The 16166-nt window shown below is 51.8% G+C and overlaps 1 protein-coding gene across 1 annotated transcript in view; it reads right to left on the bottom strand.

Moving 5' to 3' along the window:
- The window catches only part of COL22A1 (collagen type XXII alpha 1 chain), a 219148-nt gene that overhangs the window by 24237 nt on the left and 178745 nt on the right, over window positions 1-16166 (bottom strand). Inside the window, exons 47-51 of the mRNA XM_044247081.1 lie at window positions 16047-16100; window positions 12390-12443; window positions 9037-9090; window positions 4652-4705; window positions 549-602 (exon numbers count right to left, since the gene is read on the bottom strand). Of these exons, the coding sequence (XP_044103016.1) occupies window positions 549-602; window positions 4652-4705; window positions 9037-9090; window positions 12390-12443; window positions 16047-16100 (270 nt within the window). The remainder of the gene's footprint in view (window positions 1-548; window positions 603-4651; window positions 4706-9036; window positions 9091-12389; window positions 12444-16046; window positions 16101-16166) is intronic.

The raw sequence follows: 16166 nt of genomic DNA, 5'->3' as shown, positions 1-16166 counted from the left end.
CATGGAAATGTTCACAGAGCTTTACCTCCGTGTTCAGAGTTACAAGTAACTCTATTTTATTCTCAGTAACATTATCTTTCTTATTCTTTTTGTATTATTACCACTTGTCACTGGTATACAATGAGAATGGGTTACTTTTACAATGGGGGGGGACACATTTAGCCATGGAAAGTGTTCAGAACTATGATTCATTTTTAGGTCCTATCATCCAGAAAAAGCCCATCAAAATCATACCAAATAGGTTAAGAACAAAGAAAACTTAGAATAACAACGTGGCAACAACAGCTGTAATTTTGGAAATACGTTTTACGGCCATGCTCTTGGAAGAACTGAACTTATTACTCCGTAGGAGCACTGATGCCTTGGAAGAGAGAGGCTTCTGGAAATCCGGGGTTGGGTGCGCGCAGTGCATGAGCCGCGGGGCTCACGGCTTCATTCTACACGGACAACGTGCCTGAGCACACACACACAGACACACACACGCACACGCACAGACATACACACACGCACAGAGACACACAGAGACACACGCACACGCTGGCACTTACAGGTGGGCCTCGGGCTCCCTCCAGTCCTGGCAGACCCGGCTCTCCCGTTTTGCCCTGAGAGTAAAGAGGAGTTTGGTGAGACCATCATAAGGATCTTTCCGCTCCCCACGTGGGCGTCACGCACGGCCTTAGCACTTCCGCCAGCCAGTCTCTGACCCCGGCCGACCCCTCCGCGGGCGCCCTGCTCCACCGTGGGACATGCCAGTCACCGCCGTGGACCCAGCTATTGTGCTCCTTGGACTCTGCTGGTCACACAGGTGTGGACTCTGCACCCAGGGCTCCTGGTGGCTCCTGATGGTTCTCAGAAGCGTTCTGGTCTGGACGCAGAATTATGCAGACATCCTAGTTAAGAACAACTCTGTACCCATTCACAGAAGAGCCTCAGGGCAGCCATCGGGGACTGCATGGGACGCCAGGGGCCACTGAGGCTCGAAGAAGGTAGGGCCTCGCTGAGTCAATGAACGGCACAGCCGGCCTGAATCCCAGCTTCGTTCACCAGCCCGAAGGATGCCTTTCTCACCCAGCAGCTGCCGTGGACAGGGAAGCCTGCCGTCTCCCTCCTGCCTCCAGCCCAGCCTCTCCTAACTCTGCGAAGTTATGGGGACCCTGGGGATATTCAAAGTCCTCACCACCAGCGTCCTGGTGCTGCCCTGGACGGATTCAGCCATGAGCCAGTGCGAGACTGAGTGCTGGTCCAGGCGATGCGGTCAGTGTGGGGGTGTGGATAGGCAGGGAGGGGTGACCAGGCCTGTCTGACTGACGGAAGATGGGGTGGCACTTGACCCCTGTGTGATCTTGGGTGTCCCTTCCCTTCCCTGGGTCTGTTCTCATGGCAATCAGCACAGTCGCCCTCGCCGGTTACTCGCTGGTGACTGGGCGTGCACCACCTAGCTGGCCTCCCCCACCTTCCACAGTCAGCTGACATGGCCATCGTTGGTCCAAGTCACCAGCAGGAAAACGGTAATGTGCGTAACTCTTGAGGGATTTCCCCATTCCAGACACAAAACGAGTGTCTCGCGCAGTAAGTCGGTGAGTCCTTACTACAACCCATTGAGGGAGGCATCGTTGTTATCCGCCAGGCAAAACACTGAGGCACAGAGAGGTTAAGTGATCTGCTCAAGGTCACACTGCTGGGGTTCTAATGCAGGTATTTTGGCTTCAAAGTCTCCGTACATCATCCTACACCATAATCATGATTCAAACGCCTCCTAAAAAAGATTACACGACAGGCAACTCAAAAAATTGCCCGTGTGTCTACAGATCTACCTATCCACATCCAGTCCTCCACCCATCATCTGCCTACCTACCTGTCTACCACTCTGCCTGGCCATCCACGTCCCTGAGACGTGGGAACTGGAAGGGCTACGCCAACATGAAGACAAGCTACCTACTACTGGTAGCGAATGCTTCTTCCCAGGCAGGTCCCCTTGGCTCACTGAGGAGGACACCTGTCAGCGCTAAACAGTTCCCGCCCAGGCTGATGGCTGGGCATAGATCAGCTTTCGGGGTACGGGACACTGAGGTATGCAAGTTAATGTGCGAGTTACTGCCTCCCGGAGCAATCCCCAATGTCCAAAGGGCTTCAAGTCTCTGGACAGATAAAGAGCCCAGCCGGGGTAGGAGCAGGATGGCAAGTACGCTCCTCACAATTTCTAAGAGGGTTTCCAATGACTGTGGCCCATCTGCCTGCCCGAGTTGCTCACTCACTTGCCGGAGGTCCATGGCTTTCTTTCTTTCTGTCTCATTTCCTCCTACCCCTGGTGCTTCCTGGGGCTGCTTCCCAAAGCCCTCACTTGCAACAAATCCTGCTACCTTGGGATCCGATGCCACTCATCCCTACGCCAACTTCCCAAGCAGTCTGGACAAGAAGACTTCACACTGGCCACAGGCGGCGATTCCAGAATGGGTGCTCTGGAACGTCCCTAGGTGGGAACTGCTGAGCCACCTCTTCCAGCAGCACCAGCTCTGCCTCTTCAGGGACTGATGTCCCCTTGCATGCCAAGAACAGACCTGGTCTCTTTCTGCTCTATGCCCGAGGTCTGCCTGGAGGAGGTGGTCCATAAACAGACCGAATGAAGACCACGGGCCCCAGTCCTCCCGTACCATAAATGTCAGCTCTCAGAATAACACGCCCGCAGAGAAGCTGACTTCTAGTTCTGCGGTACTGACCTCTGGGGTCAGCCTCTGGGGCCTGACCTGGCAGCTTCATTTACCCGCTGAGTGACCTTGGCCAGCTACTTAACCTCTCTGTGCATTTCCTCATCTGGGGCAATAATGACACCAGGCCTCATGGGGATTTTCCGGGGATAACAGTGGAAAGTGGAAGCAAGCATCAGTACCCCAGCCCGAGGCGGGGACCCGGCGGAAACATCCGTCCTCTCTCCCCGCCCACATCCACGTCCCTCCAACTGCCACGTGCCCGCCACGGGCCGTCCCGCTGGGACTCAGCCTCCAGCGGCTTGGCAGGTGCTTCAGACTTTGCTCGCTGCCACAAGCAGTTTCCTTCGCTCTCAGCAGCATCTCCCCGTTCTGGCATCTGGCGGTGAGAAATGTTTAAGACGGTGCTTCTGGCAAGTTGCATAAGACTCAGAACGAGTCGCAACAGGCGATGACCCGACAAATTACATGGGACATAAACCTCGCGGCGGAACCTGTTATGTTGTCCCACCTCGTGGTCCTAAGGGCGCTGCAGCTCTGACCTCTCCGGGAGTCACGGCCGGGGGTGCCGTCAGAAAGGGATTCACTGAAAAACTTAACGGCGAGGCGAGCCCGATGCCTTCTACCGTTTCTCACCTCATTGGATTCTCCGGCAACTCTGCCAGGTGGCTACTGTGACTCTCGTTCTATCGAGAAAGCATCTGGGAAACTCTGCCTGACTCACCCCGGGGCCCCGAGCCGGTCTGGAGCGGAGCCAGCATCTGGAGCCAGGGTCCTCTGGCTGTGGCTGTCGTTTTCGCATAAAACAGTTCCGTTCATTTTAAACTCCGCGATATCAGCAAGCAACGCCTACCAGTGGCTCCACGGTACAACGACTCACTACGGAGCCCAAATTTGCCTTTGCGTCCCTGCGGCCCTTCTGCCCAGAATCACCCTCCCGCCGGTGGTGACGACAGTTAGAGCCCCCGCCGTCGTCATGCAAACACTAGAAAAATACACGAAGGCTTTTGCATGAAATAGGGCCGGCTGAGCAGACGCTCTGTGCCTTTGCTCTTTTACTTATCGATACATCTCCAAGGAGGTTCATGGCAGTGCCTGGAGGACGTCCTCCTCCTCCCCCGGGGCTGCTTAGAATGCAAACGGCTGTGCCCATCGCTAACCGGTCTCCTACTGGGGGGCCTGTGGGGAGCCAGGCCTCGACCCCTACACACCAACCTTCCAGCTTCCCCTCGAGCCTGAGGCTGTGGAAGGGACCTGGGGAGACAGACGTGTGTCACCACCGGCCGTGAAGACCCACAGGAGAGAGAGCAGAGACCAGCTGCGGCAGGGCCACGATGAGGCCACAGAGCCGCATGTGCAGAAAGCTCTCACTCTTCCAGCCGACCGCCACCGAGGCAGAGACACGCTCGCGTGCACGCGGTCTGCCTCCCTGGGTGCCCCACACAGGGGACATTCAAGAATAAGGAAAAAGGTAAAAGACAAAACAAAACAATCCCTCGGGCTCTGGGCCAGAATTGAAGAAAGGGCAAACTCCCATACCTGGAGGTGGGGGAGATGCCCAGGCTTTCTGTGGGGATAACGGGCTTTCGGGCACCAGGTTCCCACACCAGCAGGGGCTCGCCTGCCCCAGCTCCCCTCCCATGTGAACGGAATAGAAGTTGCACAGGGCAGGAAGAGAAAACGCAGAGGACAGGTAGAAGCCCTGGCATCAGGTTCTGATTCTGTCACCGTCCTGTGACTTTGGGCCCGTCACTTCACTTCCCTGAGCCTCGGTTTTCTTGGCTGTATAATGGGGACAGCAGTGTTCACACTGCAGGGCTGTCAGGACAAATGAGTGAAGTAACTCTTACTATGCCCGCATCCCGGCAGCTCGTTGACACAGGACAGTTGCTGCTGAGAGGTTACTAGGTGCGCCCATACACAGCAGGAAATTTAGAGTCCCTTACCGGCTCTCCAGGGGGACCTGGTTTTCCATTTCTGCCCTCTTTGCCTTCTTCTCCCTGCAAGAGAATCAAATTAAAGGTCATCTCCAGCCGAACGTGCTGGGAGGAAGGGGGTTCTGCTGGAAGCGCGTGCCTCGTTGCACAGTCACAGCCACACTTAAGGGCTCCGGGGTGTGTCCACAGACGGACCGGCTTGACTGCACGGTTCCTTCCCAACCCCGCAGGTCAGCTCTGATCTCAGATCCACAGTGCCTGGCACAGAGTGGAAAAGCACTGAATTGCAACGGCATCGTTATTAGAGCCGTTGATCTAAAGCAGCCCTGGACTGGACACTTCCTGAAGTCAGACTTAGGGCAATAGCGCCTCATGGCTGGGCCTCCTGGACTGGACGCAGCGCTGAGGGGTAAGGACGCAGCTTCCGATGGTGAGGGGGGCTCCATGCAGGAGAGCACGGGGCACAGACCCGGGAACACATGGGGGCTCAGAGAATGACAGCGAGGGTTCTGCGTGGGTAACAGAATGGCCGCGGACGCTTGGCCTTTCTTTCCCTGAAATCTAGCTGAGATTTCCCCTCCCTGTAACCAACCTCCTGCTCCAAGGGAGGTCTCACAAGCCTCCCGTTAATCTAAGAGACCAGTATTCTTCAGGAGTCTTTGCAAATGGGAGAATAATGCTGTGCAAGGGCTATGATGGCACACAGACTTGGATTGCGATCCTGGGCCACCTGCCCTGGGTGGGGTCTGGGAAAAGAAAGTATTCTTGGCTCCCCAGTAGTGCCCTCTTCCTAAAAAGCGACACCAGTCCTGCCCCGCTGAGTCGCCCGGGCAGTCCAGAACGGAAGCTTCTCCCTGCAGAGCAAACCAGGCAGTGGTAAACGGCGCCAGCCGCGGGGGTGCTCCCGCTGCTGCAGGCGCTTGTAAAGCCGAGCGTGGTTCCTCATCAGTGCCTTCGGCGTCAGGGTTTTGGCACTGCTGGAAAGCCGCTGGGGACAGCCATCGAAGTTGACTGCTGGCCGATGCTCGGTGGCTCCCGGAACCCCTCACGAGCGCTGCTCCTGCCGTAGCCGCCCTGACCAGCTACACCTGCAGGGCTGCTGGGGGGGTCAGGCTACACTGATCCTCTTCTGCATTCTTTTTTCCCAGAGAAGCAGAGAGAGTGGGGGAGGGGCAGAGGGAGAGACAGAATTCCAAGCGGGATCCACACCCAGCGCAGAGCCCATCGCAGGGCCTAACCCCACGACCCTGAGATCATGACCCGAGCCAAAACCTTGAGTCAGACGCTCAACCGCCGGAGCTCCCCCAGGTGCCCCTGCACTGATCCCCTTTTCAGTTAAGAGTCCAGTTCCCGAAACCACTTCCTGCGCATGCAACAGCGGCCCGTGCATGGAAGCCGGAGTTGATGCCATGAGAGGAGACAAGGGGCCGACCCGCAGACTCTGGCTGGAGGCCAGCAGGAGACCCCAGGACTCCTGGCGCAGACACGCGGTCCCCGGGAGCGGCACAAGGGCCACTGGGGGAAGCGCAAAGGTGGGCGGAGAGTGGCCGGTCGAATCCCGTGAGAAGGAAACGCGGCTCTGCGGGAGGGTAGGGCTGCCCCGAGCCGACAGGCTGCGGACGCCTTCAGCATCTCAGGGCCTGTGTCTGCACCTTCGGTGAACTGTAGGGACGCTCCCACGTCCTGCAGCAGAGGAATACAGAGGGTCTTCTGGTACAGAGCATGGTGCATAGCTGATGCTTAAGAAAAGAGACGGTGTGTGGTTCTACTTGGGGAGACTCATGTGGGCGCCCAGTGAGGGCCAGCGACAGGTTACACTGCGCCTCTCCCAGCCCTTACCAGCCCTGGAAGCCACTTCTTATTCAGCATTTCCTCTAACCAGTTCCTGTACGGAAATACGTCTGTGTCGTTTATAAGTTGCTCCTTTTACTGAAATGCCTTCTTCCTGCCCCTTCTCATCCTTCTTCGCCTAGACTACTTGACCTTGAACACTCCCCTTGAGTGTCAGCTCCCCAACTATCCCTCCGGATCTGGCTTAAGTATCCACCCCTGGGTTCTGTGGCCCCCTGGGTCCTCCTGTGTCACAAGCACATCACATTTTGTGTCCGTAGTTCCTTCCTTTTCTCTTTGGCTTCTCCATGAGACCCCCAGGCTGCACACCAGCGGGCATGAGGGCTGGGTCCGTCTGGTACCTTGAACGCTGGCCTGGGTCAGTACTTGGTGCTGTGCTGGTGGGGGGGTGGCACAGGTGGACAGAAATGACCAGGTGAGTGGGGTTGCATGCCCTCAGGGCTGTGACGGCACAGGGGCTGAGGGATCCTGATACACAACACAGAGTTCTACCTAAGCCGCTGGGGAGGCTCAGGGTGCCTCCTGGAGAACATAACATCCAGCCGGACCTTGGGATGAGTGACTGAGGGGGCCCGAGGCATGGGATGGATGCATTAATGTGCAGAGAGCTCTCTGCATGAGACTTGTGGGGCAGTGAACACCACGCACAGGAAAGCTCTGATGAGTCTTATTGTCCAGGCAGAGGGGGAGGGAGTGTTTCTGAGACAAATGCTGCAGAAGGAGCAAAGCAGTTCAGGGCAGCTGGAGTGGGGATGGGGTGAGAGACAGGAAAGCAGGGTCCATTCATGGGCACCAGGGAGGCATACACCCAGGCTTGGCTCAGGTCTGAGCCCCAGGATGGGGTCGACATGGTACGCACAGCCACAGCCAAGGTCAGGTCTCTCTTCTCCTGCACACGAGGACTTCAGTTATAAGGGGTCAGCACAAAAGCCAAACCCGGATTTTTTCTCCCCAGCTTTACCACCACTAGAATTAAATCAGTCCATTCTTCCCAGCTGCCAGAATAGGCTAGGCTACTGGGCTGCAGTTTAGACCAAAGGGACTTCACATCCCAGCCTGTGTTTTCAGGTCTGAGCACCCTGCACAGGTTACTCAACCTCAGGGTCACACGGCTGTAGGGAGCACTACCGATGGTGCCCCTGGAATGCCTCCTCGCTGGGTGGGGGACCTTGTCAGATACTCTAGGAGGAAGGGCTCTCCCACAGCAGTTCGTTCAACCATCTGTTTCTGTAATTAGTATTTTCTGGGTGTTCATTATGTGTGGGAAGCAAAAACCTGGTCTTCCAGAACCCAAGACCTAGAGCCCCGCCCTGGTGAGCAGGCACTCCACCGTAATGTCCCCAGGTCCAGCCAACAGTAGGCTCCTAAACAGAGTTTGCTGAATGAGCAAACCAATCAATGAATAATGGAGGAGGTGGTCACTGGTCAAACCATTACACAAATAAAGATGTGACAACAGCTGAGATAGGTACTCAGGAAAAAGAAAAAGAAACTAGGAGAGCCCGCCCTAGCCTGGGGGCGGGGGAGGGGGCAGTGAAAACTTCCTAGGGCTAATGCCTGGGATGAGTGGGAAGAATCAAAGGCGTCCACTGGTGGAAGACGTGACGAAGAAGGGGCATTCTGGATAGACCGAAAGGCATGTGCAAAGGTCCTGTGGTAGGGAGAGGAGAGGAGAGGATGCAGAGCATTTTAGGAACCAAAAGGAAGCCAGCGTGTCTGCGATAAAACACATCGGTATTCAGGGCAGGGGTGGGGAGCTGTGGCCAGTAGAGGCCCCTGCCGTCGGTCCAGCCCAGACCACAAGCCCCACAGGGATTCATACTCCATGGAGAAGGTAGCACATGGCTTCTCTGCACCCGTCTTATTAGTCACACCCTGAAGAGCCCCACCCCACTGAGAGATATTTTGGATATAAAAGTCCAGAACAGTATTTATAGAAAGAAATTTGGTGGTTATGTATCAAGAACCTCAGACAATATTGTACCCGACAGGTATACCCCACCTTTGTGGACCATCATACAGAAAACGGGAAAGCACTAGGCATGCAAACTCGCTTATTACAGTCTTTTTCCAATAACCATGTGATTTCTGTGGCAACAGAGGAGTGATCACATATATTATGGTGTATTTGTGGGGTAGAGTGTACATAAAATTTGATAAGCTCACGAACATTTAACACCAGTGTGAGGAGCAGGAACGGTTTCTACCATCAGAGAGAATCGTCAGAGTTGGGCACATGTGTGCGTGGGCTGACTCAACTCTGCACCTACACGTACGTGCGTGTGTGGACAGAGGGAAACGCTATCTACACAAGTCAGCAACGCCTGTTGCGTGGGACAATGAGGTTTACATTGACCTCAACCAAAACCATACCTGGCTTTGGTTAGGGATTATCATCCTTTTCTGGAGCACTGGAAATTCCCCTAAGAACCATGCATTGTTCTAACAGTGGGCAAATCTATTTTTGTTTGCCCATTTTTGTAGTGGGGAAACAGGCATTTTTTGTTTGTTTGTTTGTTTGTTTGTTTTGTAATGCTACTTACTGGGATTCCAGGTAATCCAGATGGGCCTTGGGGGCCAGGAGGACCTTCCTTCCCCTAAAAGATCCAAGACAGAAAAACACCATTAAATCTCAGATCGGCTTTTCTGGAAGTATGTGATTTCATGCAGAATTGCCTTCATGGGCTGGAAGGGGTCTTTGGTCGGAAGCAATGGGTGCTTCTGCCTCTTGGCTTTCCAGGCCTGTCTCCCTTCCTACCTCCTGCAGGGAGGTGCCCCAGGCAGAGCACAGTCACATGGGTGGGTGGGCAGAGAGGGGCTCATTTTGGCTGTATGACATAGACTCGGGGGGAATTAAAGTAGGAAAAGTCTGGGGGGAGAAGATATTCGGGTTTGGGGATCCACAAGACTTGGGTCCAGCTCTACACTCTGTCCCTACACTGCCCGAAATTCGGGTCCTCATCATGTGGCTCAAGACCAGAGCATCTGGGGCTGTTGTGCACACAGGACCCAAAGCAAGTGAAAAGGTGACCAGTACCTGAACAGATGGTCTATTATTACCGTCCTCTTGTCTGGAGGATCCCAAACTTTTTACCACTGGTAGGTCGCTTTTAGTGTATCTTTCCCCCGGGATACAGAGCTTGTGTTTTCAAAGACTGTTTGCCCAATTGCACTAACTCATACTTCTTTCTCCATTTTATTCATCAAAGATGCACATCACTGCCAACCAAGGCTACTAAATCAGATGACGTCATCAGTGCCATCACTTCTATCTGCATGAACATTCTGACGTCATCTGTGTCTCTACCACCATCATCAGAGGCCCTGACAACTTCACGATCTCTCCCATCACTGTTCCTTCTGCGATAAAATGCTGGCATCAGGTTTTACATTCTCATCTACAGGCCACACCAAGTGACATATTCATAAGGGTTGTGATGTTAGCTTCTTGCAAAAAAAGCAAAATTACTTTGACATTTAATTCACCTTTATGCAGATCTTATATATCATCCCATCAAAAGTGTCCAATTGGGAGACCCAAAGCACACTTCCTTTATGAAGTGTTACTTAAACTCAGTAAAAACTCCACAACTGAGTTTTATTTCCACCCTGAAGAAAATGGAAGATAATAGTCACACGTCCTGAAGAGATGAGAAATTTTCTCATCACCCTGGGAACAGATGAGGATTAGACCACATTGGAGGTTGACTACTCCTTTGTTAAAATGTTTTCTCAAAAGGAGTAGCACTTGATGCAGTCATGTTGAAGGGTTTCCTTTAACTTTAGAAACTGGGATGCTCAGGCCCCGCGTTTGCCCTGACAACAATTTGGTATGCCCTGTGCCTCTGTAACGTGACAACCCATGATATCTGAGTTGCCTGGACACAGCGCCACTCAGACCCACACGAAATAACAACAGGAAAGCAAAACCATCCACCACCTCCCATCTCACAGAACCTACAAACATGCAACCAAGGAGATATTTTGGGGTCCACATGGGACAAATACTCAGTCATCATTAGGGATCTTTGGATATTGATAATAGAGCTCCCTGGATTCCTGCCTGAATGTCTACTGTTCCAAAGACCCCAGGGATGGAGCCACCATTGGTCAGCAAACGGCGGCCCTCTGCTGTTTTTGCAAATAAAGTTTTATCAGAAGCCTTTTGTTGACCTGTTGTCTGTGGCTGACTTCACCTTACCACAGCAGGGCTGAGTTTTTCCAACAGAGACCACATGGTCCCTGACACAGACATATTTACAGTTTAGGGATTTTTTGCTTCTACTGGAGGATGCACAAGGGGTCCAGATGCTTGTTTTTAAACCTGTTTGCATTGTGGAAGTCGTAGCTTGCTATGGAAATTACACAGTTTAATTATTCATTAGGTAACCTCATTAAATTTAGGTGGACAAAGAAAAAGAACGATCTTTAAGTGAGGACTTCAAAATACATTATAAGGATGACTCATGATCCAGATCTCTGTAGCAGAATAGCTATGAAAGGTTAGAAAAAATACCCTAATGATCCAGGATCCAGGACTCTATATTGAAATCGTCCCACGGGTGCTGTTGTACTCTCAAACCACCCTTAAGAAGGGCAGCAAATAGTGACTGGGGAGATAGTCCTGTCATAGGGATAATGACAAGAGATTCCGTGCTGAGGACCCAAAGTCAAAGAAGGTCGTCATTCTGTGTCAAAAAGATTGGCTCCTGATTGGTATGTTTCAATTCAAAATACAACGGAAATGTTTTCCGTTTGTATGTATCTTTTTTTTTTTTTTACCTCATTCCAGTTAGCATATTCTTTATTTCTTTTTTTAATTACCAACACTCGTTACTTATGCTAAGAAGATCTGGAGAATATTCTGGTTTGTTGTATACAGTGAAGTAATGGGACCCCAGACAGCTCCAAGCCCAGCTGTCGCCCGCCTCAGGGTCCCCCATGACAGAATCAATGTCTCATTCCATACAGTTTAATTCCCAAGTACCTGAGGATTCCTGTCTGGGTCCTGCATCTGATTCTCCTTCGGCTAACAGTTCATTTGTTTTGTTTGTTTGTTTGTTTATTTGTTTGGTTGGTTTTTAGTCCATTTGTTTTTACTGGGAAGATCCTTTGCTGTCCGGGAATCGGTAAACAGCAGGTGGGCTGCTTGGACAGGACTGGCCAGATGAGGAAGGAAAAAACCATCCACCTGGCTGGGAACTTTCAACCTCAACACCCCTGGGGTCCACCCCAACTACCCCACACCGAGGGTCAGTGTGGAACCAAGGGAAGAACACGGAGCTGGGAGCTTCCCAACTGACTTCACTCTGGACCTGGAACTGACTTCCTGTGTGGTTTTGGACCAGAGACCCAGTCCCACTGGGCTTTGTCCTCCTCGTCCCAGGAGGGGGAAGCTGTCCTAACTGCTTCCTCAAATGCTCTTGGCACTGGAGTCCAGACATCCCTGGGCAGGGCTGACCTGCTCACCAGCCAGCTTGGAGTGTGACCCCTTTCTTACTTCTCTCCCCTCTTTGGAACGGTTGACTAACAGGGGGTCCTCCTGCCCGATGTGCCTCCTGATTCTCGCTGTAGCCTCGGCGTGGGTCAGCTGCAGCCTCTCCACTCCCCTCTCGGGAGAGAACCACCCTGGCCGGGGCCTGGGCAAGCTGGTTGTTAATGGAATCCTGGAATCACAGATTACCACATCATTCATCCAAACCTGTATTTTTGAGGCAATATGCCGGGGCACCAACAGAAAGCGGTCCCTCCTGTGGTTTCCTTGCCAGACTCTTGCTGAATACTGGGTATGAGCGAGCCAGAGAGATAGGGAGGCCCCGGGCAGGCCTGGCACACACCTGGGTTCTGGGACACCCAAACACAGACTCAAGGCAGGATGGTCAAGCGAGGAACTTACCGGCAGCCCTTGGACTCCTGGAGGGCCAGCGGCGCCAGCAATTCCATCTGCTCCCTGAGGATGACAGAGCAGGACGTCAGTGGCAGAATCATGAATGTCTCTCTGTGCACGAAGCCCGGGGAGCACAAAGGTGCAAGCTGAGCCCCTCCCCAGCAGCTGGAACCCTAAGTACTCCCAGGGGGGCTTCTGCCCTCCCCAGCAGGCAGGGCTGGCCTCTGGGAACACAAAGATGCTGGGAGCATGGCAGCCACATTTCACGAAGGACCAGAGCATCCACAGTCATCCCTAGGACAATGGGACAGGGTCTCACTTCAGAGTGGACATTTTCAGCTAATATCAGAGAACATTTAGGGACAGAGGCAAAAATGAACGACTGGGTTTATGGTCCAGGTCAATAGGGAAGGCAATTGGTTTTGTCAGTTCAAGGATGGGAAATGCATAGACAGATCCAGGAAGAAGGAGATCTACACAGGTGAGTACAGCCGAGTGAGCCCAGACTTGCCCCCCCTCCCTGCGGGCTCTCTTCAGGGCTGCTCCTCCTGCCTGCAATCCAGTCCCCCTGGGCTCGGAGCTCATAGACTGCTCTCCTTCCCGTCTCAGTTCAGTGAGAAATCACCTGCCTCCCAAATCGAAAATCCAAGTCCCTGCCCCTCTTAATAATGCCTTTATGGCTCTCCTAGCCTTTGCCTCCCTCTGACATCCCAGTGTTGGTCAATTATTTGCTTTCCTGGGAACTAAAACGGTTCCTTGGAGCTAGCAGGGGCTCACTTGTTCTTAAATGAATGAGTAAAGGAAAAGCTGGGCTGGCTGGCAGATAGGGCAGAGAGGCTTTAGAAGAACAAATACACTGCTTCTTTTTAGCTTTGGGCATTTAACTTCAGTTTCCTCGTTGGTAAAGGGGAGAAGTGAAATGATTGTCCAGGCTGTAAGGCGGGTCAGGAGGCATTGCCTGCAGCATGCTCAGCACAGAACAGAGGGTGTCGGTTGGGGTGCACCCTCCCTGAGCCAGATCCTGGGTCCATATCCTGCTTCTCCACTTTATTTTACTCCTCTGCACTGGAGAGAAAGAGAGGGCCTATTTCACTTGAATTGTTGAGAGGACTCAGTAAGGTCCTACATAGAAAGAGCTAGCCAGCACTGACACTCACTAAGGGCTTTCCCCAAAGTGTTCTCTGTTATCACAGACACTCATAATAGTGGTGTGTCTACTGGCCTGCCCAAGACCGCAAGCACTGCAGATATGGACCAAGTATGGGGGGGACAAATAAGCAAGATCTTGCATACCTTACTAATGATACCTTTCCAGCAGCTTTTAGGTTTTTTACATACACTTACCAAGTGCCTATGTCATAGCAAGTGCTGGCCAAGTTTTAGGGCTACAGAAATGGCTGTACCATGGACCTCAAGGAAATCTGATACAGCTATGGAAGATAGGTCTTATTTGCCATGTCGGATCAATGCCCCAGGGATAAGATGCAATCAGATTTGCCTCCACCTCTTCCCCATGTAATGAGCCAGTAAATGTTTAAGAAATAAAGGATGTTGATAATACGTGCATACATATCTCAAGGTTCATGCTTCCCTAGCTGGGCTGCTGCTGGGAACCTCCACCTCTAGTTCAAACCCAGCACAACAATGGAGTTTCTATTGGATTCTTCTATATTATTTTGCCAAAACCCCCCAGCACCCTGTACCCTGGAACCTAGCTATGTTGTAATTAAATTCCATACAGCACATTGGGAATAGGGTAAGGGTTTTCTTTGAAAGAAGGATGCCAACTGAGCACCAGGAAATAAGCTTTGGAGTAACAATAGTAAAGGAACTTTATCTGTTTGGTATCTATGTCCCTGGTTATGGCATCTGACATAGAAGCACACAAAGAAACAATGCATAAATGACCAGGCGGGTTTCCTGCTCTCAAGTTGCTTCTGCATGACTGGCCACTGAACTCAGATGGACGGGTGACTGGCATCCATTCCCAAAAACAATGAACAGACCAGGGCATGCATAGCACAGAGAAGGAACTCAGTAAGTATCAACTGCATGAACTGACCACATTGATCAGTGGGAGACGGAGAAGCTGCCCTCTGATCATGCCCGTTTCTGAATTCCAGATTCATCATCTAGCATGAGAACCAGTGGCTAGGAGCCACTTCCTACAGCTGCCCTAGAGTCCAAAGGGCAATTTCCAAGGAGAGGAGAGCACGGCTTCTTTTGCACTGGGGATGTGTAATAGGCTTTTGAAAGACCGGGATGGGGAGGGGAGGGGGCTTTAACAGATTTTCTTGAACCTAAATGGCAAGAGCTGAACCATCCCCTGGAAAGGCGGTTCGAAATCCTGGTCATGGCAGAGACACACAATGAGGCGTGAAGACTGAGAAATGGGAAAGGATGCTCACAGCACAGGCCCTCCATGCGGGGAGGTGGGAGTGAGCTGAGGGTCTGAGGCTTGAGGTGAGCTCTCCAGCAAACTGGGAAAGCTTTTGTACTTTTACAGTTAATGTACTTTTTATGAATTTGCTGTAAAAGTCAGTTTCGAAGTAAAAGATGCAGTTTCATACTTCTGTATGATCTTATTGGAAATATACATTTAAATGACCTAATTTATTCTAAGAATGAACAAACTTACACTTAGAAGTCATTTAGAGTTGTTAAAAAGAAGACAAAGCAAGATTAATGGCATGCATTTGAACTTCATGATCTTAACTCAGCCTCTGCTTCTCTACTGATTATGTCAGGTTGGTCCCTATTTGAAGTGGGTTCCCCTTTAGTTGTCCATTAGCCATTACCAATGATCCCTCATTCTGCAAAGTCTGGGGGGCCAGCGCTCCTGGAGAACCCATGGGAAGTTGCAGGCGGCTGGTCCTGGCTAGGCTAGGTGAGGATGCTCATTTGCGCTGCCCGTTACCATGGCTACCTTAGGTGGCTACGTAAGCAACAACTTCAAGACTAATCTGCGGGCAGTTCAGGCCAAAGGGAGATGAAATTGTTAAAAGAGCATCGGTCAGCGTCAGTCACTACCAAGGAAAGGAAGACCATTTGCTCGGGGACCCGTGGGGATAAATGGGAAGATAATTCACCAAATCTGTGGTTATACTGATGACAATGCCTTCGAGTGATGATGAATGAGCAGCTGAAGATGGTAACAATGAATAATATTAACTTTGTTATTATTATTGTTATTGTTATTAATTACAGTGAATCCAGGAAAGTCTGTGTTTATAAAGACACTCTGTGATGCCCAGAGCCTCTTGCCATGGGACAGGATCCTATGCAAGATAGGAACCTGCTTCTCCATTTCTCACTTATGATCCTAATCTTACACTTTTCTCAGGTTTCTCATCACCTGTGATAAATAGAAATTAATAATATATTAAGCCTGCCCACCTCTGCCAAGCTCCCCTGGTCCCAACAGCATTTTAACTGCACTGTCTAGGAGCGCCACCTATTCAAGTCACTCCATCCTTGACTCCATTGGGTTCCATGGGGTCAAGTCCCCATCCTTGACCCACTGTCCCTCTGAGACCTGCACCTTCTGTTCAGTCCCTGGACACCTTTCAGGTATCAGCCAGTCCTTAACGAGGCAGGTCCAATGAGCATGGGAACCTGTTCCAGCATCAAAACCAAGAGAGGAGGGGATTCAAAATCATTACTTACCCGTGGCCCAGGGCTCCCAGGGGGCCCCATGAAACCGGGAACTCCAGGATGACCCTAGGAAAACACAAGAGGCAATTCTTCAAAGTGACCTATAAGAAGCTTTTCATTTTGGTGGCTAGT

Source organism: Neovison vison, chromosome 4 (assembly GCF_020171115.1).
Source record: "Neovison vison isolate M4711 chromosome 4, ASM_NN_V1, whole genome shotgun sequence".
NCBI classification, from domain to species: Eukaryota; Metazoa; Chordata; class Mammalia; order Carnivora; family Mustelidae; genus Neogale; species Neogale vison.
Note: the sequence above shows the minus strand (reverse complement) of the source record. Positions and strands in the feature narration are given on the sequence as shown.